The 22,759-nt window shown below is 38.2% G+C and overlaps 1 protein-coding gene and 1 pseudogene across 1 annotated transcript; both read left to right on the forward strand.

The window, feature by feature from the left end:
* On the forward strand, nucleotides 1-4,662 carry LOC149021413 (pentatricopeptide repeat-containing protein At4g18840 pseudogene; annotated as a pseudogene).
* Nucleotides 4,663-11,417: 6,755 nt separating this feature from the next.
* LOC149021414 (uncharacterized) lies at nucleotides 11,418-21,829 on the forward strand. The gene is made up of 8 exons (XM_089149647.1): nucleotides 11,418-12,203; nucleotides 14,405-14,552; nucleotides 14,660-14,810; nucleotides 14,944-15,069; nucleotides 15,174-15,254; nucleotides 19,688-19,880; nucleotides 19,974-20,244; nucleotides 20,638-21,829. The coding sequence occupies exons 1-8, from the start codon at nucleotides 12,012-12,014 to the stop codon at nucleotides 20,892-20,894; spliced, it is 1,419 nt and encodes a 472-aa protein (XP_089005773.1). The 5' UTR covers nucleotides 11,418-12,011; the 3' UTR covers nucleotides 20,895-21,829.
* Nucleotides 21,830-22,759: the final 930 nt, after the last annotated feature.

Here is a 22,759-nt window from a genome sequence, read left to right on the forward strand (position 1 = left end):
ATGGTATGACCATAGGTTTCACAATTGGGAGTAGAGCCAATACCGTATGGCCACACCCTTGAAGCCCTTTTCTTCCATACCTGTGGATCAAAAACTTTGCACGAGTTGAACTCAGTTTTCTGCATGCAATCCTGGAGATGGAGCATTTCGTGAGTCTTTTACGTCACCATGACCCGCTATCCCTACGCTCAGCTTGTACTGAAGAACCCACTTCTCTTCCTCCTTCAAAGATCCAAAAACGCTACAGAAATCTTTCAAATCCATGCCCAGATGACCACCACCAGTCTCATGTCCGACAGTTTCGCCATTAGCCGATTGATAATCTCATTAACTTCAGGCGCTGTAAGCATGGATTATGCTGAGCTCGTATTCTACCAAATTGAGCATCCCACCACTTTTATTTGGAATACAATGATTAAAGGTTACATTAAAAGTTCGAATCCTTGTCGTGCTTTCCATTTCTACGGTCGTATGCGAAGGAACAACGTGTTAGTAGATAACCACACGTTCCCATATGTTCTTAAGGCTTGTAGGTTGATGTTGGGTATTAATGAAGGGAGGGAAATTCACGGGGAGGTCTTGAAGAGAGGATTTGCATCTGACTTGTTTGTGAAGAATGCCTTAATCAATATGTACTGTAGCTGTGGTGATATAGTTTGCGGACGAACATTGTTTGATGGTTTTCCTAATCGAGATTTGGTTTCTTGGAATTTAATGCTCGGTGCATATGTGAGATCAGGGGACGTACGTGAGGCTCAGAAATTGTTCGATGAAATGCCAGAAAGAGATGTTTTTGCTTGGGCCATGATGATTGATGGTTATGGTAATAAACTTGGTGATGTTAGTCGGGGTCGTGAACTGTTTGACAGAATGCCTGACAGAGATGTGGCATGCTGGAATTCAATGATTAATGGGTACGTCAACCATGGAGAAATGGTTGCTGCTCGTGAACTATTTGAAGAGATGCCTGAGAAGAATGTCATCTCTTGGAGCATCATGATTGAGGGTTATGCCAGGCTTGGGAACTTGAAAGAAGCCTTGAGTCTCTTCAGTCAAATGCTCGATTATGGAACAAAACCAGATAAAATTTCTTGCATGGGTGCCATATCGGCTTGTGCTCAATTGGGTGCGCTTGGCCAAGGGAGATGGATACATGCCTACATGCGGAAAAACATGATTAAATTGGACATTGTAGTTCAAACTGCTTTATTGGATATGTACATGAAATGTGGGAGCTTGGAGGAGGCACGCAAAATGTTCAATAACATGCCTGAAAGGAATATTGTTTCTTGGAATGTTATGATTGCAGGACTTGGAATTAATGGCTTTGGAATTGAAGCTGTTGAGCTATTTACTCAAATGGAGATGCAAGGAATGCCAATGGATGATTTGATTTTCTTGAGTGTTTTAAATGCCTGCAATCACGCTGGCCTTGCAACTAAAGGTTTGAATATCTTCAAGAAGATGGCTACAGTTTATGCTATTAAGCCTAAGCTTGAGCACTATGGATGCTTGGTGGATCTCCTTGGCCGTGCAGGACGATTAGATGAAGCGAAAAATGTTATACAATCTATGCCCATGAAGCCAAATCCGGCATTATGGGGATCTCTTCTTGCAGCTTGCAAAAGTTATCAGAACGTGCCTCTTGCAGAAGTCTCAGTAAGGAGGCTGGTGGAGCTCAACGCAGATGACTCCGGGGTTTATGTTATCTTATCAAATATCTATGCTGAAGAGGGAATGTGGGAACATGTGTTGAAGGTGAGGAAGCTTATGAGTGATAGACGAATAAAGAAGGAAGCTGGGAGAAGTGTAATAGAGGTTGATGGTGAGGTTGAGGAGTTTGTTAATGGTGAGAGTTCTCATTCTTTAAGCGCAGAGATAGAGTTGGTGATCCATAGCTTATCCACGATGATAATGTCTGTAGGATAGATAGTTCCCTTGTGATGAGGAATGCAATTGATACCTCTTGTATGCCAACCCATTGGACTACTTGCCCTTCATTATCGAGCTGCACACATAAATCAGTCAAACAGAGAAGCATGATGGAAAAGAAATTGCAATAGCCTCTGAAATATCAATTATATGGATTTAGCATATTCCTAAATTCTCATGAGGTGAAGTAATGCCTTGGCATCTTCCTGGAAGCTCCAAATTAAATATGATAAGCTTGCTGGTTGTAGTAATCCCAAAAGCATGAATTGCGTGATCACCAAAAAATGCACTCCATAGAAGAGTTCTAGCCCATTCGTCTGTGTGGATCTAAAAGGAAGGGAAGAGGGCATAAGGAAGAACAGGGCTTTTGCATACAGCAAATTATTGTCAGACATAATAACGAGTTGAACATGTGCAGTGGGGGTTTGGAGAGTCAAAATTTCAATCTCATTGATGGAATTTTTTGTGTCATGCTGATTTACTATTGATGCTCAAGAGAAGGTATTTCCACTTTGGTGTTTACACTTGTTCGGCTAAAAGAAAAATTAGATCAAAAGAAGGTCAGTATTTCAAAAGAAAACTACATTTCCTTATTGTTCAACACTAATGCTAGGTTATGTATTTCAAAAAAAAATTGATGCTAGGTAATGTATTTCAAAAGAAAATTGCATTTCCTTATTGTTCAACACTGATGCTAGGAATCTCTTCAATTTCAGACATTGGATTCTAGAGTGTTACCACCCCTACATTAAAATGCATTAGTATTTTACTGGGGCCATCTCAAAAAAAATTAAATAAGTTAATTTGCTAACCACTTTCAGAGTGTAATATTAATAGTATTTTTTGTGTCTTCTTTTAATTGGGACTCAGGCAGTACCTTAGCTTGCAGAGGTAAGTTCCTTTTGTGAGTATTGCACAGTCATTGAGACATGAATGTAATTGAGCCTTTGCAACCTTCAGGGAAGTAGCTTTAGGACATGATTTGAGAAAATTCCTCAAGGTACTGCTTGTACTCCTATTTTGTATGAAGAGTGTTTATTTCTTCTCTCCTGTTTTATTGACTAAGGCCAAAACAATGTGCAGGTGATTGCCTTGTTGTGGGTTATCTCTATTGTTGGTAATTGTTTCAATTGCTTAACACTTTTCTACATTGGTAAGTTTCATTTATAAGTTATTGTTTTTTCAATAAGGAAAGCCTATACAAACTCTACTTTGTATGGAAGATGTTAAGCCCATTTTCTTTAAAGAGTGTAAATGGAAAATCATCTAAGTTTCAAGGATATACAAGGTAAACAAAAAATATAAAAACAATAGCAGAGCAAAGTCATTAAGGCAAATCAAAAGACCAGACAAATAGGAGGAAAAGTTAACAGCCCAATAAACAATATATGAAGTGGTCATAAAAAATGGTCTATCCAACCTTTTGAAATTGTTGAGACAACAAGTTGATTACGGAGTAATGATCCTATATGGTTAGGTCTCCCCTTATTAAACCTTTTATAGTCTGTTCTGTGAATTCTGTGGAATTTATCGTATAGGGGAAGTAGGAGTTGTCACTCACAAGGTTTATAATCTTCTCTGCCCCTCCCCCCTTTTCTCTTTTTCTTTCCTACAAGTTCCCTCCCCTGCTGCTGTCTATGTTTCAGTGAGGTTTGAACAGCACTAAAACAGGGATGCTAAAAAGAAAAATAGAAAATCAAATCTGATCCCAAAGTTAGATAGAACTATGAATCTCAAGTAGAAAAAATGGAGAAGTTGATCAACCAACAAATAAGGTATGATGTAACTACACTGCCTTGGACCAACCCAAACCCATCTGGGTTTTGAAGCCAAGATGAACTGGGTTTAATTTGAATCATGGATCTATTAGAATTTCAGGAACAATGTTATTTGGGGAATAATCTCGTTGTTTTATATTATTTTTAGAGATTATCTGTCCCTTGCCGTTAGGTATTCCTGTTCTTCCTGTAGGCCTGCCAATAGAGTATGCACATGAACAAGATAGGAACCTAGAAATTCTAGCCTGATTTCATGATGAAGAAGATGAAGAATGATGATAAGAAGCAGAATGTTATGCACCCATATCCATGTAATGGTTTTATCCCAAAAATCTGGATACTAGACTTGAAAACGCACATCAGTAATGTGGTGGCTTCCAAACACAATGGTGTTTCCATTATGTGGTTAATTGCACAAAAACTGACTGCCATTAGAAGGCTCATATATTGATTTCCCGCAGAAGCAGCTTTTCTTTTGATGATTAGGCTTTTTCATCCAGCCATGCAGGTTAAGAGATCTAGCTGCAGGTTTTGGATGGTGATTTATCCCTGTCATGGTATATGTATTGGTGTTTTGCAAGTTCATATGGCTCCACATATGAAGAATAATTCTGGTTGAGTTTCTTTTTCTTACTCTGGGTTGCAGTTATTGTGTTGATACATACACTACCTTTATTGTATGAGAAGCTTGAAGATCATGTATACTTTTCCTGAGAAAGCGATGGTGGAAATCAACAAGCTATATGCAGTAATGGATGCGAAGGTGCTCCCGAAGCTTCCCAAGTGTCTCTTAACATCAAGCAGCACTGAAAATTCAGTCAAATGCTACATCACTCTCTGCAAGCTAATCCTATCATTATAGTTTTTCTGACTCTATATTTAGCTTCATTGAGAGTATATTTCCTTCCATGGCGGCAATCATAGTCTCTGGCCTTTTCTAGTTCTTCCAACCCCCCCCCCCCTTCTTTTTTTGTTGTTGTTGAGTCGCTTATTTGCTCTTGGATTACTTCATTGTGAAGTAGAATATTCTCGTGAGAAGGTTGAATTCTCAAATAATGGACTGAGAATAAATGTTAACTGTATTCATCAGAATCACGAAATCTATAATCACCAAGTCATCTTCGATCCCACTCATATCCGGCACTGTTGGATGAAAAATTCTGATGGCAGTTGCAGAGGCAACATTACCATAAAAAAAATGATCAAACTGGATTCTTAGTTCAATATAAAGAACAATAGAAGTAGCTTCAAGTTATCAATCAGAAGAACCAAAAATATATTGGACATCCTTCGAGCTGTCTATTGCTCTTGCAAATACAAGTCAACATTCTGAGAACTACTGATCTGCGGACAACAAAATGCAATAGCTAGGTCTCTCATTATATACAGTAATCCCTAATAATTTAACAGAATCACCAGCAGGTGAGTGGGAATTCATAACTGAGTCCTGTATTTGCACTGTGAAACATCCATGGATTGTTTACTTATACTGACAGTGACATTGGAAGAGGTATAAGACACCAAATGATGCTTAAACAGATTTAGAATGGTTACCCTCTCAGAAATTCGTGTATAAGTAGAGACGAGCAGTGTTACAGAGAAGACATCTGCGTAAAACTTAGAATCATACAGCAACCGATCAGCCAGTATTGTAACGGTGGTGTTCATCTCAGCTCTTCTTTCAGGTGATGTATTTCCTGAAGGAATTGCTGCTTCCCCTACTACTTCTCCTCTGTAATAAATAAATGCCGAACCGTTTCCATACTTTTGTTTTTTAATTCAAAAGGGAAAATAAGTTATATATCCTTAATAGGAATCCAGTATCAGAAAATAGATTGCTACTAGGGGCAGGGGCGGACCCAGGATGAAATATTGGAGGGGCCGAAGAACGAAAGCCAGATAACCTTCCCGTTAGGGAAACACTAATTCTTTTTTGTTACACATATTATGTGGGCCTTTATAAGATTCATTTGAGGTCCCACCTCTAAATTATTTTATTATATTAAATAATTGACCCACATATATTTTGTGGGGCCACACATATTTGAAAAAAAAGGTAAATTATTGATAATGATATTTTTTTTTTTAGCAATAATATAAAAATTTCTATACATGACCAACCGTAGGTAGATGTAAACTAATATTTTTTTTAGGAGTGTAAACAATTTTTGAGATGCAAACCAATGGCAATTAGTTACCTACTAAATATAGATATTTTATTCACAATTCAAAATAAAATAATAAAAATTGCAGAAGAAATAAAGAAACATAGAATATAAAATCAAATAAAAAGAGAATAAATTGAGAAAGAGAAAGAGTACCTAATTGTGGAGTAGATTTTTTTTTCCAAATTTTCTTAAGCCACGCTTATAGAAAGCGAACAGAATAACTAGAAAGAAAGAAAAGGAAGAGAATAAATAAGAAGAAAAGAGGAAAGAAGAGAAAGGATATACAAGAGAATAAATAGGGATTGAAGAGTTACTTTATAATTATGAATGACATTTTGATTTTTGAATGCCTAATAAGATGTTTTTTCAAAAATTTCCTTTAACCAGGTTTATAGAAACAGAAGAAAATAAATAGGAAGAAAATATAAGAGAGAATAGTGGGGAGAATAAATAGGGATTGAGGAATTAATTTTTAATTAAGAATGACATATGTGCCCATTATTTTACCTTTAAAAATTGTTTTCAATATTTGGGTGGGGCAAATAGCGACATTTTACATATAGGAAGAGAAAAAAGTGGAAAAAACAAGGGAATTAAGGGAATTTATATAAAAAAATTTAAAATCCGGGGGGCCATGGCCCCCCTCGGCCCCTACATAGGTCCGCCACTAACTAGGGGTCTTATCCCAACTAGACTCTAAATTAGTTCTAACATTATGTTCTTGCATACATAATGTTGCTATGTTAACAAAATAGATTAATAGAGTGGGAGATTTGAATGTAATACATGTGGTTTTTTGAAGCTTTGATGTTGTTAGCTAGAAGAAGTGTCAGATATTGTAGAGGCCAAACTATATTCGAAGACTTTGAGAGTAATGCATTAATTTTTTCATCATTGCACCAGATTTTTGAAATGGAAATGTTCGCTTGTTTTGCTATCTCCAATTTTTCATTTATCACAAAAAGAATAGCTCCCACCAAATCATTGTTGCCCATACATCTTGTCTTCATGTTGACTACTGCAACATTTACACAAATTCCCACACTCTACCATGCTTCTTCTAATACTCCAATATTAGGTACCCCTACACATCATACAATGGGTGAGTAGATAAAAAATAATTCTCTAGGCATATGAGGTGTGTCTTGAGTGATTGACATTGATATTCAACAATATTACTTGATATGCTCTTATGAAATTCCTTTGTACAACGACATATATTATTCAATGTCCTATATGGATTATGTATATTTTTATTGAAAACTACATAGTTCCTTTCTAGCCATAAAAAATAACAGGTAGTAATAAAAACACAGAAAAAACACCAAATTGCTCCTTTGTTAAGCTGTGTGTCAGCTAATAGGGAGGCACAAAGATGGAGGAAAGATTCATTGTTTAGATGTTGTGTCGGAGTCCCAATGGTCTTGCTGCCCATATCCTCCCCATTTGCACGACAAGAAAATATGACATATAGTCTCTGTTGGATTTGCATAGTTCACACACAATGTCCATCTTCAACCATCGAGATAGAACATACTTAATTGGCAGTCCTACATTCAATCTACACCAAAAGAAAGATTTAAATCTCAGGTGGAGGGGTAGTTTTCAGAAGAATTTTCACCAATGTTTGAAGAGATTGTAAATTGTTGGGTATGTTTGTCTGTCTCGCAATGCCCGCCAACTTAGCAGAGAACTCACCATTGGAAGAGACTTTCGATACCCACCTACCATTAGAAGAGGCTAGCGTAATATGAGAAAGAACATAATTAGAGAGATTAAAAGTTCAAAAATACTCCCTGTTGAGTTCCATATTCTTCAGCAATTGAGCAATCGTTGTTTCCTGCATTTGAAACCAGCCTTATTGGGGTTTGTAACTGAAATATCCTTTTAGAGGTGTGATAACTCCTTTGAGTTGAAAACCTCCATTTCAAAATTTACCCCTTCTCCACAGGGTGCTTTGGTTGAGCCACAACTTCTTCATCCATGTGAAGAAGCTCGTGAATTGAACTTATCTTCTTCAAAAAGGCACTAACATCCTCTTGAGTTGAAGCATTTGGGTTCTTTGTCCTCTTGAAGAGGCACTAATCTCTTCTTCAAGAGGTACACAGGAAGAGCCACCACTTAGGTTCGTCCTCTTCTTCAAGCGGTACAAGGATGGAATTCATCTCCAAGGCATTATGCTCGAGGAGTATCCCTAGTTCCCTCTCTTCAAGAAGCTCAATATAGTTGAGAGGGTCGGGTGGGCTAAACAACTCAAGATGCATGACTCCCTTTGGACGAGACTTTTGGGGTTTGTCATAAATTGCCTCATCCAACATTTTCACTAGCTTCTTAAGGTGAGGAAGGTCAACCTACTGAAGAACTTGAGTGAAGGTGTCTTCCACACCTATCCAATATGAGGTAATAGAGAAACTGACCCAAACTGAGGAAAGGTACGAAGAAATAATCTCCCTTATGACGTCTTCGAGAACCTCATCCATATGCACAGGGAGTTTCCTAGCTTTGACCTCATAATGGAGTTGGTGAACAAGGGTCTCAAGTTCCTCTTTGCTCTTCACAACCTCTTCCTTGGCTTTGAGAGCCCCCTCTAGGTCTTCCTCGACTTGGGAAAGCCTCTCCTCAAGGGCTTTGTTCTTGTCCAACACCTCGTTCATTTTTTTGCTCCCTATCTCCATTTCGTTTCTTCAAAGACTCCAAATCCAACCTTAATTTGTGGAGCTCAACATTAGCTAGTGAATGGGCGTTCTATGATTCTTGGAGTTATTCACTTTTGTGTTTAGAACGGATCATACACTCACCCATGTAATGAGGAACACTCGAGAAGTACCGGAAGAAGCAGTTCAAGAACGAGATTAAGAAGTTGATAAGTAAAAAAGAAGGTGCAATCGAAGATTAAAAAAATTAGAAAAATGAGGAGGTGAGAAGGTGCTGATAGGTTTTCTGTCCTCTTATCAGACCCCTCACGTAAGGGTAGGATAGGTTACCTGATATAAAATATTGAACTCTGTGCTACCATGAAAAACGAAAGGGAAGTTGTCTTTATGGATTCTATTATCTATTAAGGACGATGGTGTGCTTGATCATGTATCTCTGTGCACAGAATCAATAGAATCCTTCCCCAATCCCCACCCATCTTCTTGCTCAGTATGGCTTTATTTAATGTGCTGTAGTGGGGCAGATGGTGTACCCTTATCAGAAATAAAAGGGGAATAGAAATGGAAGAAATGGAAGATGGTGATCAATTCTGTGTGGATTAATTTCTTAATGGTCTTCCTGCAGGTATGATGCAATTATGGAGAGTTGGCAGCTTGCGTTCAATTGGGCAAGGGTTGCCTTTCAGATTCGAATGTGCGTCTTCTGGTGCTGACCGATGGCTTATGTAGACATGGAAACTGAGCCTTTGATTGTCACCAATGTGTACGAGTTCCGCAATGGCAGTGGTACATGGTTCACCATCATGGCTCTCCAATGTTCATTTCTATAAATGGAAAATTACACAAAATTTTTGGGCTTTGAAAATAACATATTTACTGTATTACCCTTATGATGATATTTTTGTAAGGATATCTTGGTAATATGCCTTATAAAGGTATAAACATAGGAATGGAAAAAACCCTAAATCTTTTGAACAAAAATTCAAGAGATAAGGATTTGTCTATGGTTTTCTCATTGTGATCTTGATGTGAGCTTGTGACGATTGCTCCAATGCTTACTTTGATTTCTTCTCTTGTCCCATCAAGAAGAAAAAACAAGAATAAATACAAGATGCCATTGAGAACTAGGGTTTCTTTTTTGGAGAAAGAGTTGAGGTAATGCAACTTTAGTCTAGGGTTCCCCTCATTTTGATTCAGTACTTTACTTGAATAATTTACACTGTTCAACTTTTAATGGAACATCTAGCCATCTAGGGTTTTGGCCTTCTAGGGTTTTGGGTTGTTGCCCTTATGGTTGTGGTATTTCTAATTTGCTCTTTCCTATTTTCTGTGAAAATGTAGAGCATTTGTGTTTTAGGTTTGATTCAAGGTGCATTATTTTATCATGACCTTCCTTTGGAAATTGGAACCTTTGCAAGATGTTTTTTGTCATTGGTTTCGCTTTCTCATGTAAGGTGCTTGATATGGAATTATGAAATCTCTCATATTTCAAATAGTTCAACTTTCTTTTTGAGGTAATAAAAATAGTAGTTCTTCTCAACATGGTGATCCATGTAAATAGTTTGGAAACATGATTAGAAGGGTTAAGCAGATACCAACGGGGTTGGTCCAAGTGGTAAGCAGCTTGGTCTGCTTAAGCAAGGTTTCGGTATCGAAACCTTGTGGATGCAAAAAATTTCAGCTGGGAGACTCACCCACCACTCCGGTGTGTGATCCGGGTCGAACACCGGATTAGTTAGGGCAAAGCCTTGGAAACCAGAGTCGGCAACCAAAAAAAAAAAAAAAAAAGGGCTAAGCAGATATTTGAAGTGCATGTTAGAGCCTAATTGAACTACTTTTTCGCCCAGTCTTATGATACGGATAGTAGCTTTGTCTTCACTAACTGGTCAAACTAAACTAGTGAAAGAACAAATGAATTTGCACATATATTATTCCCCGCCCCCTTAAAAGGACCACTAGTTGTATTTCAAACCCTATGTTTGATAGTAGGAATTGGAATTTCAGAACACCATTCAGATAAAATATTATAAAATTTCAAATTCAAATTTAAGTAAAAACTTTTTTCAAGTTTCGTTGGATTTTGAATTTGGTACTTGTTATAGAGGACTTGAGTTAAAAATAATGGTAAATCCAAACAACATCTCTGATCCATTTACTTATCTATTACAAATGAAAACAATGAACATGTATTACATCGATTCAACTCCCTCACCAGTCATTAATAAGCTAGGGAAAGAAGGTACTAAGAAGAACCAAAGACAGAGTGATAAATATTGTAAAAGAATAGAGGGATGAAGTGAGAATTGAGAACACATCTTTGCAATCTCAAAACCCAAGAAGTTGGTTCAGTTGGCTCAATTGACAAAGATCAACAGCTCATAGTTTGAAGTCAAGAATTCCAATCTCTTTGAGATCAATATAAAACTCTATTATATATTTAAATAATTATACAAAGCTATCCCTAAGAATGGTATTGTAATATATTATAGTATTTCACAATAAACTAAATATTTGAAGGCAAAATTTTCCTTTTTTTAAATCGTAGTTGAATTTGTGAAACCAAAACACACACGTGGCTAATGTTGTAATAGAATTCCAATCTCTTTGAGATCAATATAAAACTCTATTATATATTTAAATAATTATACAAAGCTATCCCTAAGAATGGTATTGTAATATATTATAGTATTTTCACAATAAACTAAATATTTGAAGGCAAAATTTTCTTTTGGTAAATCGTAGTTGAATTTGTGAAACCAAAACACACACGTGGCTAATGTTGTAATTTTTTAGTTTTTCTTTTTAATTAATATAATTTTGAATTTCATTTCCTAATAAATTCATTGCTTTCGCATCAGGGGCTACAGCACTCGTCGGTGGTCCTTGATTATATTTTCTCGTTTCCTCTCTCTCAGGCTGATTTTGAATTAGAATACAAATACAAGATCGGACACCAAAACTAGATAAAATCTGATATAATCCCTTCCTTCCCTACAGACGAGAGGTTTTTTCAAAACTCTCCAACTCGAATCTCCCTGATCTCCTCTTCGTCTCTGCGTGTCTGAAACCTTGCGATTTTATCGTATCGTTGTTGTTTTTCCCCCACCCGAGCGGTGGGAAAACCCTCGAAAACTCAATCACTGATCACTGGGCGTGGGGAACTCTTTGGGTGGGTTGTGTTTTTTCTATTTTAGGGTTCTTATTGCATCTGTTGAAGGTTTCTAATCATTTCTGCCAAAGCCCTAGACCCTTCTGTTTTAAAAAAAATACCCATCCAGGGTTCTAGGGTTTGTATAGAAGTATTGTTTTTTTTTTAATCCTATTTCGCCTATTCCGGCCGTCCTGCAGATGTTAAATGGTTAGGTCCGTACTTAGAGCTTGAGTTGCCGTATAGGCAGGCCGATGATGGCATCGTTAACCTATTTTCCTTACTGAAATGCGATTATCCTATCTCACGACTGATAACTCGGGGTTTTAAGATGGAAGGAAGGCGGATTTCCGTCAGTCCTCGCCCTTGCTGTGGTCGCCGGATTGTCGCTAAGAAACGGCCGCTAGTTGATGGATTTGTCAACAGTGTGAAGAAGCTTCAAAGACGAGAGATATGTTCGAGGAGAGACCGAGCTTTTAGCATGAGTAATGCCCAGGAACGTTTCAGGAATATACGTCTGCAAGTAAGACATTATGTTTCTATTGTCTGGATACTTCTCTGACCTTTTTTTCTGAAGAATAGTGTTGTTTCTATGTTCTATGCGTTATGCCTGATAATTTCCTAGTCAAGTTGTAGTGTATTCTTAGTGACTTCACATTGGCAGTTTTTCTGTTAAAATATATACCTGGAAATTTTTGGCCATTAAGGTCTAGTTCTTAGATTTTTATTTTTTCTTCATCTGCAACCATATTTTTATCTAAAGTTTTCATGTAGTTTCTTTTGATCAACTTTCCTCTCTGTGAGCTCATTTAACTTGGTCTTTTAGATGAGCTTGGAAACTGCAGACAAGCTTCTTGAACAGACACCAAAAAAATGTTATGTTCGGTGCCATCTTGCTTTTCCGAGGTTCAGTGTTGTAGAACGTATAACTGTAGCTCTTTACTGCAATAGCGCTTTTCTGGGATTCTGTGTCATAGAATGTTTAACTGCAGCTCTCTAATCCAATAACACTTGCTTGAGATCATGCAAGATTGATTTATGGTCCCCAGAACCACCTTTAAAATGTAGAAGGTTAATAAAAGAAAGAAGGTAGTACTTATATGAATTTAGCTGTGTGATAATTCATATTGCGCGTTACTTAAGCCAGTTAAATCCCTAGAGTAGTAGTTTAAGGAGAGGAAAGAAAACATCAACTAAGACCATAATGAGCAAGTTTATGTAAAAGGAAAGCAAAGATGTCTCTGGGGTCCTTACTTGTGTGTCTTGCGGTGTTCATGCATGTGTTAATGTGACATGCATATGGCCCATGTCCTATAAATTGTGGCATTGGAAACCCCAGAGTTATCTTTAACTTTCTATGTTAACTTTCAGAAAATTTCTGTTGGAGAGAAAAGATGGTTGTCATGACATTGATTTGGTGAAATCTCACTTGTGGATGCCAACCAAGGGTCATGAGGTCACATCTAAGGCCACCTTCCAGGATGCTCAATTTTTGAAGAAGAAGAGGGTGGGGGAACTTGAGGGAGCTGCCATGTTTGAGTCTATCTATATCTATTTGTTGTTGTTGAGAGGGTTACTCTTCAGTTTGTTGTTCCAAGAAGGTGATTGAAGATATTGCTAAAATTTGAGTAAAAGCAGCTTGAGAAGAGGAGGAAAAAAATAGAAAAAGAACTGTATTCCATTGACTGAACATCTTGAATCTATGATATCTCTGGAAGCTGCCCAGGGAAGCAGGTGACCCATTTTACAATTCGCATGTATTGTATTTGACTGTAGAATATAGTTTTGGGGAATTGTTTGAGTCAATATTTTTATATTTTTTGGGAGGGGTTTGTATATGTTTATGAGCCAATAACTGCAGCAACTATCAAGTGGGTGGTTGATGGTTGAGAGTTGGAGCTGCTGTTTCCTAGGTAGGTTCTATGCAAATCAGGGGCCGGTGCTGCTGTATCCTGCTTGTGACTTGGATTTGTATTGTGCATTATGTGTATGTCAGATTTAGGCATTTGAGCTGTGTATGTATCGGACCACACATTTCTTTATCTTATGGTGACTGCTGATGGAGTGCATTAGTGGGTATATGGAGTAGATTTTCTATAGAAGGAGAAAGAACACCGGGGCCAAGTAGTTGTGAATGCTTGTGGTCGGGAGGCAGGGTGTCACAAAGATTGTATGTTAGTAAGAAGGCTAGCACCAACCGATGAGGTCTTGGGTGATTGAGGGCTGCCAGACATTGTTTCTGAATGACTGAGTACAAGAGCATCTGCCAAGGTCTTGGTTGTTCCCAATTTAAGATAGATTCTGAGTTCCAATTTGTGAATCTGCAATATTGGAGTTTTATTTCTATTATGTGGTAATCCAATTTTGGTTTCTATTTTGGGTTCCAAACCTCTAGAATGACTGTGGTTTTCTGATCCCTGATTCCTTAGGTAACCTAGAATTTCATTACTTTGCTTTCACAAATTGGTAAATAGTTTTTAATCTGAGGTTGTGTCCTTTTGTCCTTGAGGCTGTTGGTAGTATCATTTTGTTATTAAAAAGCTTGGTTTATCTTTATTACTACAATTGGGACCTGAATTTCTGTTATTTCTTTTCTCTAATCTCTTGCTTGAAAATTTAGCATGTTGAGGAGCTCCTTTGTTTTAATTCTTTTTATAAGATGTCTAGAGCATGGGCTCTTGAATCTCTGCTTGCAATAACTTGTTCAATGAATTCTTGTACCAGGAGGAATATGATACTCATGATCCTAAGGGACATTGTCCCTTGATACTACCTTTTTTGAAGAAAAGGTCTAAAATTATTGAGATAGTGGCAGCCCGCGATATTGTATTTGCTCTTGCACAATCTGGGGTGTGTGCGGCTTTTAGCAGAGGTAGTGGCACAAATGAATGTGCAATAATTGTTGGGTTATCTAAATATTAAAACCTGAGGAAACTCTAAGGTGCATTTTCTTTTTGTGCTTTGGATTTGATTATGCAGAGACAAACCAGAGAATATGCTTTCTAAATGTAAGTCCTGATGAAGTCATCCGGAGTTTGTTTTACAATAAGAACAATGATTCACTTATTACAGTTTCAGTTTATGCATCAGACAATTTCAGTTCCTTGAAATGCAGAACCACGAGGATTGAGTATGTCAAGCGTCTCTCTCTTGTCTATTCATCTATTTTCAGTTTTCAAATGTTTTGATCCTCCCTCCTGGCATAATATAATTTTTGCAGTCATTTCTGGTTTCACTAATATTTACTTATTTGATTGGTCTAGATATATCCGGAGAGGCAAACCTGATGCAGGCTTTGCTCTTTTTGAATCTGAGTCGCTGAAGTGGCCAGGGTTTGTAGAGTTTGATGATGTAAATGGGAAAGTTCTTACTTACTCTGCACAAGATAGGTGATTAATGAATCTAGTTGTTTGAGCTTTCCTGATGTTCTGTTTCATTTGAAATTAGTGGGTATAAAATTTTCTAAAAATTTACTTTTGCTTTTCCCCTCCAGTGTGTACAAGGTATTTGATTTGAAAAACTACACAATGTTATACTCTATCACGGATAAGCATGTTCAGGAAATCAAGATCAGGTAACATTTCCCTCTTGGACATTTGTACTCAAGAGTGACTGGCATTAAACATGGTTTTGATTTCCTTTTCGTTATTCTATTTGAATTGTTTTTCTTTGCATGCTTTATTACTGACAGGCATCCCTTCTTTCATCTGGTCTACGTTTGTTGCCTCTTTTCTGTTGTACATTCCTGGTCGTTGACTTACTGTGCATATTTTACTTTTCAATATTGGATTATCAAAGCATTGCATCCTGGGTTCTGCTATTTGTTTTAATCCCAATTATGTCACCCCTTCTTTCTTTCTCTTCTCCTCCATGTTGACTCTTGGATACTGGAGTCAGGAAATCTGCCTAGTGTTACTTTCTCAAACATGTCCATGATATCCTCCAGCATGTCACTTTGGAATTTTAAACAGCAAGCTAAAGGAAGTAATAGTTCAACCTGCCTGACATTCTAAACACACTCAGGCTCTGCCCGAGCAAGATTCAGACACAAGTCTTGAAGTTGCTCCTTACTAGGCAAAACATATAAAATTCCAATAATAGAAAAGGAATCTGACATTGAACAAGTAATTAGTATAAGTTAAAAAAAAAAAAAAGGATCTGAATTTGGATCTTTTGTTCCATTTGCTGGGTATTGGACTAGAATTTGTAGGCTTTTTGCTTATGTTTTCTGGCTTAACAGCTGTGTATGTCTTCAGAAGCAAACCAGAATAGTGCATAGCTTAGCTAACTAACATTTTTCAGCTGGCTGTTTATGTTATAGTGTGCTGGCTTGCCTTTCCTCCCCTTGTCATGGAAAGGTTACCAGCATATATTGCCTTAAGTGAAAACCATTGGTCAGCGATTTTTCGTCTAGGAAGGGTCTATGTTTTCCCATGACCCGGAGAAGCACCATTTGGTTCAAGCTTGTCCTGGAATAAGACTCAACAGGGATTTTTGGGTTACTTGTTTGGGGTGTTCTTGTCATTTACTAATTGTCAGCATTTTTATTGCTACTTGTTTCCATTTACAATGTTGGGCTGAGTTGAGGATTTATAGTAATGTGTCTATCAACATGTATGTAGTCTGTTAACTATTGTACCATGAGGGTACAATCCAGTTGTTACATGATAGGAGGGATTTTCCCTCTGTTATAACTTGGTTGAGGGTCCTATTGAGTCTAGGATATGATAGTAGTAATTTAGATTTAAGTATAACTTAATTTTGTTTCTGATTCCTTTTTTTAGGAGTCCCAGTCATGCATAGTGCAAGGCGCGCCAGGCGCGCCAGGCGACGCCGGCGCCCGGCGGCCTGGAGGGCCCGGGCGAGATCGCCCGGCTGGAGCCCAAGGCGGGCGCCCGAGCCCGAGGCGCGCCCGGGCTCGCCCGGACGCCTGGACGCCCGACTCCGAGGCGACCGCCTTATGGGATTTTAAAAAACCACCATTTTTTTTTCCAAATCAAAGGCCAAAAATTATTGGAAATTAGATTCCAATTGGGAATAATCTAATGGCTAAATGCTTATACAAATGTTACACGGAATACATGGGATCATTTGTAACATTAATTCATTAACGTTTGCAGCGGCCTCCGGTGATTTTGTCACCATCTTAGGCGATGGTATGTCGCCAACATGCTTTTTTCTTTTTCTTTTGTGTTTTAACAATGTTATAAGTTGCTACTCGTATTTAATTTCTGTTTGGAGATTATTAACTAATTATTTACTCTTTGTGACTTGCAAATTGCAATTAAAGTTCGTATGGTTCTGTGACATAGCACCTCGTGACCACGGGTTGTTATCCATGTAATGTTCGATGTCATACCGAACCCGCTATATGAACTACACCATCCTACCCAAGTAGTATTTGATTACCGTTGTTAAAGGTCATTCAACATCTTTCATACTCGCACCGGCCCGCAACACCACCCAAGAGTATGATACTTGGAATTTATTTAGGACCTACTAGTGTGGTTTGTAGTATTATGGATGACTTAAGGAGGCAAATGGCTAATATTAGTTTTTTATTATATATAAGATAGGTTTATAATGAATTAGTGTATGAGATGTACATAAAGTAAAATTTCACTTAAAACGCCTCGACCGCCTCAAAAGCGCCTCGGAGGGCGCCTCGTCGACTCATCGCCCCAACTAGCTAAAACCGCCTCGCATCGCCTCGTCGCCGTGACAACTATGGTTCTATGTAACTCTCTAAGTATAGATAAAGGAAATGGGGGTTGGGGGGGGGGGGCTGCTAGATCAGTGGATTCTTCTTTTCCAGAGTTCCCCTTCCCATCTATTCTCCCTTCTTTTTCTTCTTTGGCTCTGTTCTCCTAGTATCCTAGACTGTTACATTTTCCATTGCATCAATGTCATAGTTGTAGCAGGGCCAAGTGTAGTGCCTCGACACCTGGCAACTATAATAAGCATTTCCGGATAAAGTCTTCAGATTCTTATGCTTGCTGCATGACTGGTTCTTCTCCTTTTTTCAGTTATAGATCTACTGCTTCTGAGGTGTTTTTTTTCCATCTGCATTTTTTTTCTTGTTTTCTTCTTAGTTCCTGTTTATTCCTGGTAATCTGCCTCTGTTTACCCTTTTTATGCTGTTAACAGTAACTGAGCTGAACTGTTCATTTTGCCGTCTGGCAATCCATAAACTATTTGGTTTGAAGTCTTGTTCATAGGGTTCCCTAGTCTAGGGAAACTAATGCTTTAGGTTGTTGGTTGCTGAATTCTTTATAGTTGAGAGATCTTTACTTGAAATCTCCATCCAATCAATAAATCTAGATCTATTGCATCAATCCATCTGTTGGATCATTACCAAATTTTAGGCCTCATTCCTGTGTGTGTACCCTAGTTATGATCCACGATTAGATTCAATCCATGCATGGGATCCTTGGAAATTGACAACAAAGCGCTTTCCCAAGAAACTTGTCTCTGATGATTGGAATTGTTTGAAATTCTCTTTTTGCCATCCTTGATTCACTTATGAAACCATTAGTTAAGCAGACCTTCCGAAGACCCTAATTTGGGATATCATAGTTTCTGCTCTGCACCCAAAGAAATACTTAAAAAGGTTTTTCAATTCCTCCTGTTCGAATGGGTTCTTGACAAGATCGTGGCCAATGGTCTTCAGTTCTATTGAGGCTACCACACTAATACTACCCATGATATTTGTAGTCAGTCTAGTAGCGGCGCTTTTTGTGAAACAAGAGCGACCCGGTTAATCCATGGTTTGGTTGGTGGTGAAGCATACAACAATGCTTGGAGGTGAAAGCAAGTCATATCCTTACCTCGTCTATTCTTCTTTCCTTCCAGCAACCACTACCCATGCATGGGTGAACATTTAAGGTGACCTAACATTAATTAAGTGGTTGTTCATGTACTTATCTCTCTTTACCGTTGCTGTAATCTCAGTTATAGTTGCTATGTCACCAAGTTTTTAATTCTGTTCTGGATGTGAAAGCTTTGGCAATGCCTTGACACATTGGTGTTCTTGAATCATGTTTGACAGTTAATGTGATGACATGAAATTTTCTTTCCTCCCTCCCTCGGTTTCCTTTTCTTATTTTTTGCCTTTGAGGGGCAGGTATGAAGTGATTTGGTGGCATTGTTGTTGTTTTGTCAACCGTTGACTCTTAAGGAATCATGTGCAGTTGAAATAATCATGGTTAGGTCCGTGAGTTTTATCTCTTTGCTTGGTTGTGGTGCCAACAAGGGAGGGGACGATGAAGTCCAGACAAGTTTTGCAAGTGATTGGCTATTTTCAGTCAGCTGACATTGGGGGAATCTGAAAGATGCTAGAATTTTCGGATGGATTAGTGATTCACCATGTGTGATGCTTCAAATTTTTATCAAAATTTCCTTCTAAAGGAGGCCTTCCCAGTGTATGAAGCTCCTGTTACTGCAGGGTCTAGGAGGGGCAAATCTATGCATCCCAACTTTTGCATAATGGCTGTTCTGTGTTTAATACCTGCATCTGCTTATGATGTGTTCAATGTGTATCTAAGAGAAATATTTCTATCACCAAGGGCAGGCCTTGGTGCAATGGTTTAGATTGCTCTTGTGATTCTGGTCTGCAAACAGCCTCTTTTGGAAAGTAGGCACAAGACTGTACATCATGGCCCTCCACAGGCCCTGATTTTGTGGGAGCCTCGTGCAATGTTTCTATCCCCCCTTTTTCCGGTCTCCAAGAAAAGGCTGCTTGCTCAGTTTTGAGTTCTGCACCCGTCTCCTTTCTAATTTTCATTTGTGATGAATTTTTTATTATTTTTTTAACCTTTTTTTTTTTTGGTATTATTTTTTTAAAGCTTTTTATCATTTGCTTTATGGTACTCCCAGTTATGGTCGAAGTTCTCAATCTTACGCATTTTGTTTTGCATTTCTTTTTCTTTGTATTGTCCTTCCTGTTTGCCGTACTTGCGATATGGTTAAAATTCTCAATCATTCACATTGTTCTGTATTTCTTTACAGTCCGGGTATAATGTTGTTGATATTTGCAAGAGCTCCTAGCCATGTTCCGCTCAAGATTTTATCAATAGAGGATGGAACTGTTCTTAAGGCCTTCAACCATCTGCTTCATCGAAACAAGAAGGTGGACTTCATAGAGCAGTTTAATGAAAAACTTCTTGTGAAGCAAGAGAATGAGAATCTTCAGATTCTTGATGTAAGAGTCTCTTTGTATTTTGTCATTAATTATTAGCAAGTTCAGTATCACTAGTGAACTTCAACTCAGTTTTATGGGCTGGTTTTTGTTTAGGTTCGTAACGCTGAGCTAACGGAAGTTAGCAGAACTGAGTTCATGACTCCTTCAGCCTTTATTTTTCTGTACGAGAATCAGTTGTTCTTGACATTTAGAAACCGGACTGTGGCTGTTTGGAATTTCCGAGGAGAGCTGGTGACTTCATTTGAAGATCATCTTCTATGGCACCCTGATTGTAACACAAACAACATTTATATTACTAGCGATCAAGATCTTATTATTTCTTACTGCAAGGCCGAGTCTGATGATCCATCAGTGGAAGGAAATGGTATGTTATTTCTGCTGTTAGGTCCCTATTTTCCTGGTGAACCTGTCACTTTGCTTTTACTGATTATCTGAGTAAATCATAAAGAACTTTAGGTTTATTTCTTGACTTAAGATTTTCATACGGCATGGCCTCTTAGAATATTCTTATGTACGTGCCTTGTAGATTTCTTACGGGTTGTTGCTAGTTAGAATATGGCATCTCACATTTGATGGGATTTCACACTTGTGTAGCCTTGTGAATTTGTACTTTTTCCCGACTAATTGATGCAGTCAAGAACCTGTTTTTCCATGACATGGTCTGTACTTCTTGATGGTTGAATATGTTGGCTAGCATCTTCTAAAGGCAAGATTGGATTCTGTGTTTTACTTACTACATATATTTTCTTCTTGGCAGCTGGTTCGATCAACATTAGCAATATCTTGACTGGGAAGTGTCTTGCTAAAATACGTGCTACTAGCGGCAACAGCAGCAGTGGCAGTCCATCAGATTGCAACATCAGTGGCAACGTGAAAAAGCGGTTATATGCTGCCAGAACCAGGAATCCAGTGGCAGATGCTTTAGAAGATATTACTGCACTCTTTTATGATGAGGATCGCAATGAGATCTATACTGGCAACAGGCACGGTTATGTTCATGTATGGTCTAACTAAGTTACAATGTTGGGACTGTATTCCTTTCTGGATCCAATGATAATTCACCACAATGGTCATCATTGGTCTAGCTCAGACCATTTATGGAGAGAATTGTACCACTGTAACAGTAAGCATTCTTAGCTGGTCTGTTTGTATTCATTTAGTTCCTGTAGTTTTCTAACTTCCAATTTGTAACAAAAGATTATTCGAGAGCAGCTCCTCTGTTGGATGAGTCAAGATCAAGTTACTAGTTGTTTTGGTACACCTACACCATGGGTCAGAGCTGGTTGTTGAGGTTGAGTAGCTCGGTGAGCTGGTTCATGAAGGCCATGGCCGCCAGTTCCGATTTCAAACCTCCTGGTACATTTTCCGTCCATTGCTGTTCATATACATGAAAGGGTTGAGATTGGGAGGTAAAAACCTACCAGCTGAACTAAGCAGAATCCCGGCATTCCTTGTGCGGATCGGCTTAGGTGGATTCGTCTACTGCTCCGTGATCCTGTGGCCGTGCCCTTTTGTTTTTCTGGAAGTCTTGAAGAGCCTTAATTTCTTGGTAGGCATCAGTTTTTCCCACATCGGACTACCCCGGGGGTTCTCATTTGTCGGAATACATGGATGCTAAGTCATGATCTGTATCTACTTTTTTCTGAATGAAAGACTTCGCCTTTTTGGAATCGCATTTGAATTGCAGTTCAAATTTTTAGCCGTTAAGCCTATGGTTGTTGACGTGTACATATGACTTGTGGAGTTGATTCAGGGCCACTCGAACAGCTTCAGAAAAGTGACATTACATGAGTAGATGCCAATTTAGCGGTGATATCAATCAAATTTTTATGAACCCGGCAGGTGATTAAATCTAGACCTTTGTGCTTATTCACTGGAATCAGTGGCATAAACCAAGGACATGTGGATTTGGATGCAATTTACTCCGATCAAGAAAACCTCCCCCATTTTTCTACCAAGAAACAAAACCTTCCATTTCAGCTGTCACTGAAAAATCCAGATTTCTTCTTAGAATCAGGAGCATAAGCTGGGGATATGATTAGGGGGAGTACTCACTTTGTGGCCTGGCCGGTCAAGCCATTCACTTTGGGCGGTGGGATAGGAATTTCGGTTGAAATTTCGATTTCGACCATCGAAATTCAACGGTTAAGATCGAAATCTTGACCAAAATTTTAGATCCTACGGTCGAAATTTCGGCTTAATGCGTAGGATCCAAGCTTTTTTGGGCCTAGCCTCACAAACTGCATTTAAGAGCTAGCCTCATTACTTCATGTGCTTGGAGTGGTGATTCTTCCCTCACGAAAACAGTCTTGGGGCGCTTAGATTAAAATTTTAAAATGCCCATTAGATCTTCACTCTCTACTCAAGGTTTAAAATATCCCATGATGCCATACGATATTAGTCGATACATATTTATATTTGAAACGATATATCTCTATACATCTCCATATTGAATTGTATTAAGATACATTAATTAGAATAACATAATATTCGATATGGGACAATGTCTCTTAAAATCACTTGAATGATACGATATTCAATGCCACTATTTTGAACCTTGTCTCTACTGTTTTACACACGATGATCGCATATACATCCGAAATTTTTCTTGGCAAGATCAAACAATCAAATAACTTAGAGATCAGAGAGGTCCAGGGGCAAAGCCCTCCGTTATATATGTAATACCCCATCACCAATATACAAAGGCTCCTGATGAGGGTCAAAATTCCACTACTCAATTTTCCATTATAATTTTTGTAATCTCAATCCAATAACCATAACCAATCACCAATATATGAGTTAAAAATGATTAATTCATCAAAGGAAAGGTGATGGTTAAACGGCTGTGTAAATTGCTTGGTTGAATGATCCTAAAAATC

The sequence above is a fragment of the Hakea prostrata genome, chromosome 3 (assembly GCF_041222555.1).
Source record: "Hakea prostrata isolate BN-2017 chromosome 3, UWA_Hpros_2, whole genome shotgun sequence".
Lineage (NCBI taxonomy): Eukaryota > Viridiplantae > Streptophyta > Magnoliopsida > Proteales > Proteaceae > Hakea > Hakea prostrata.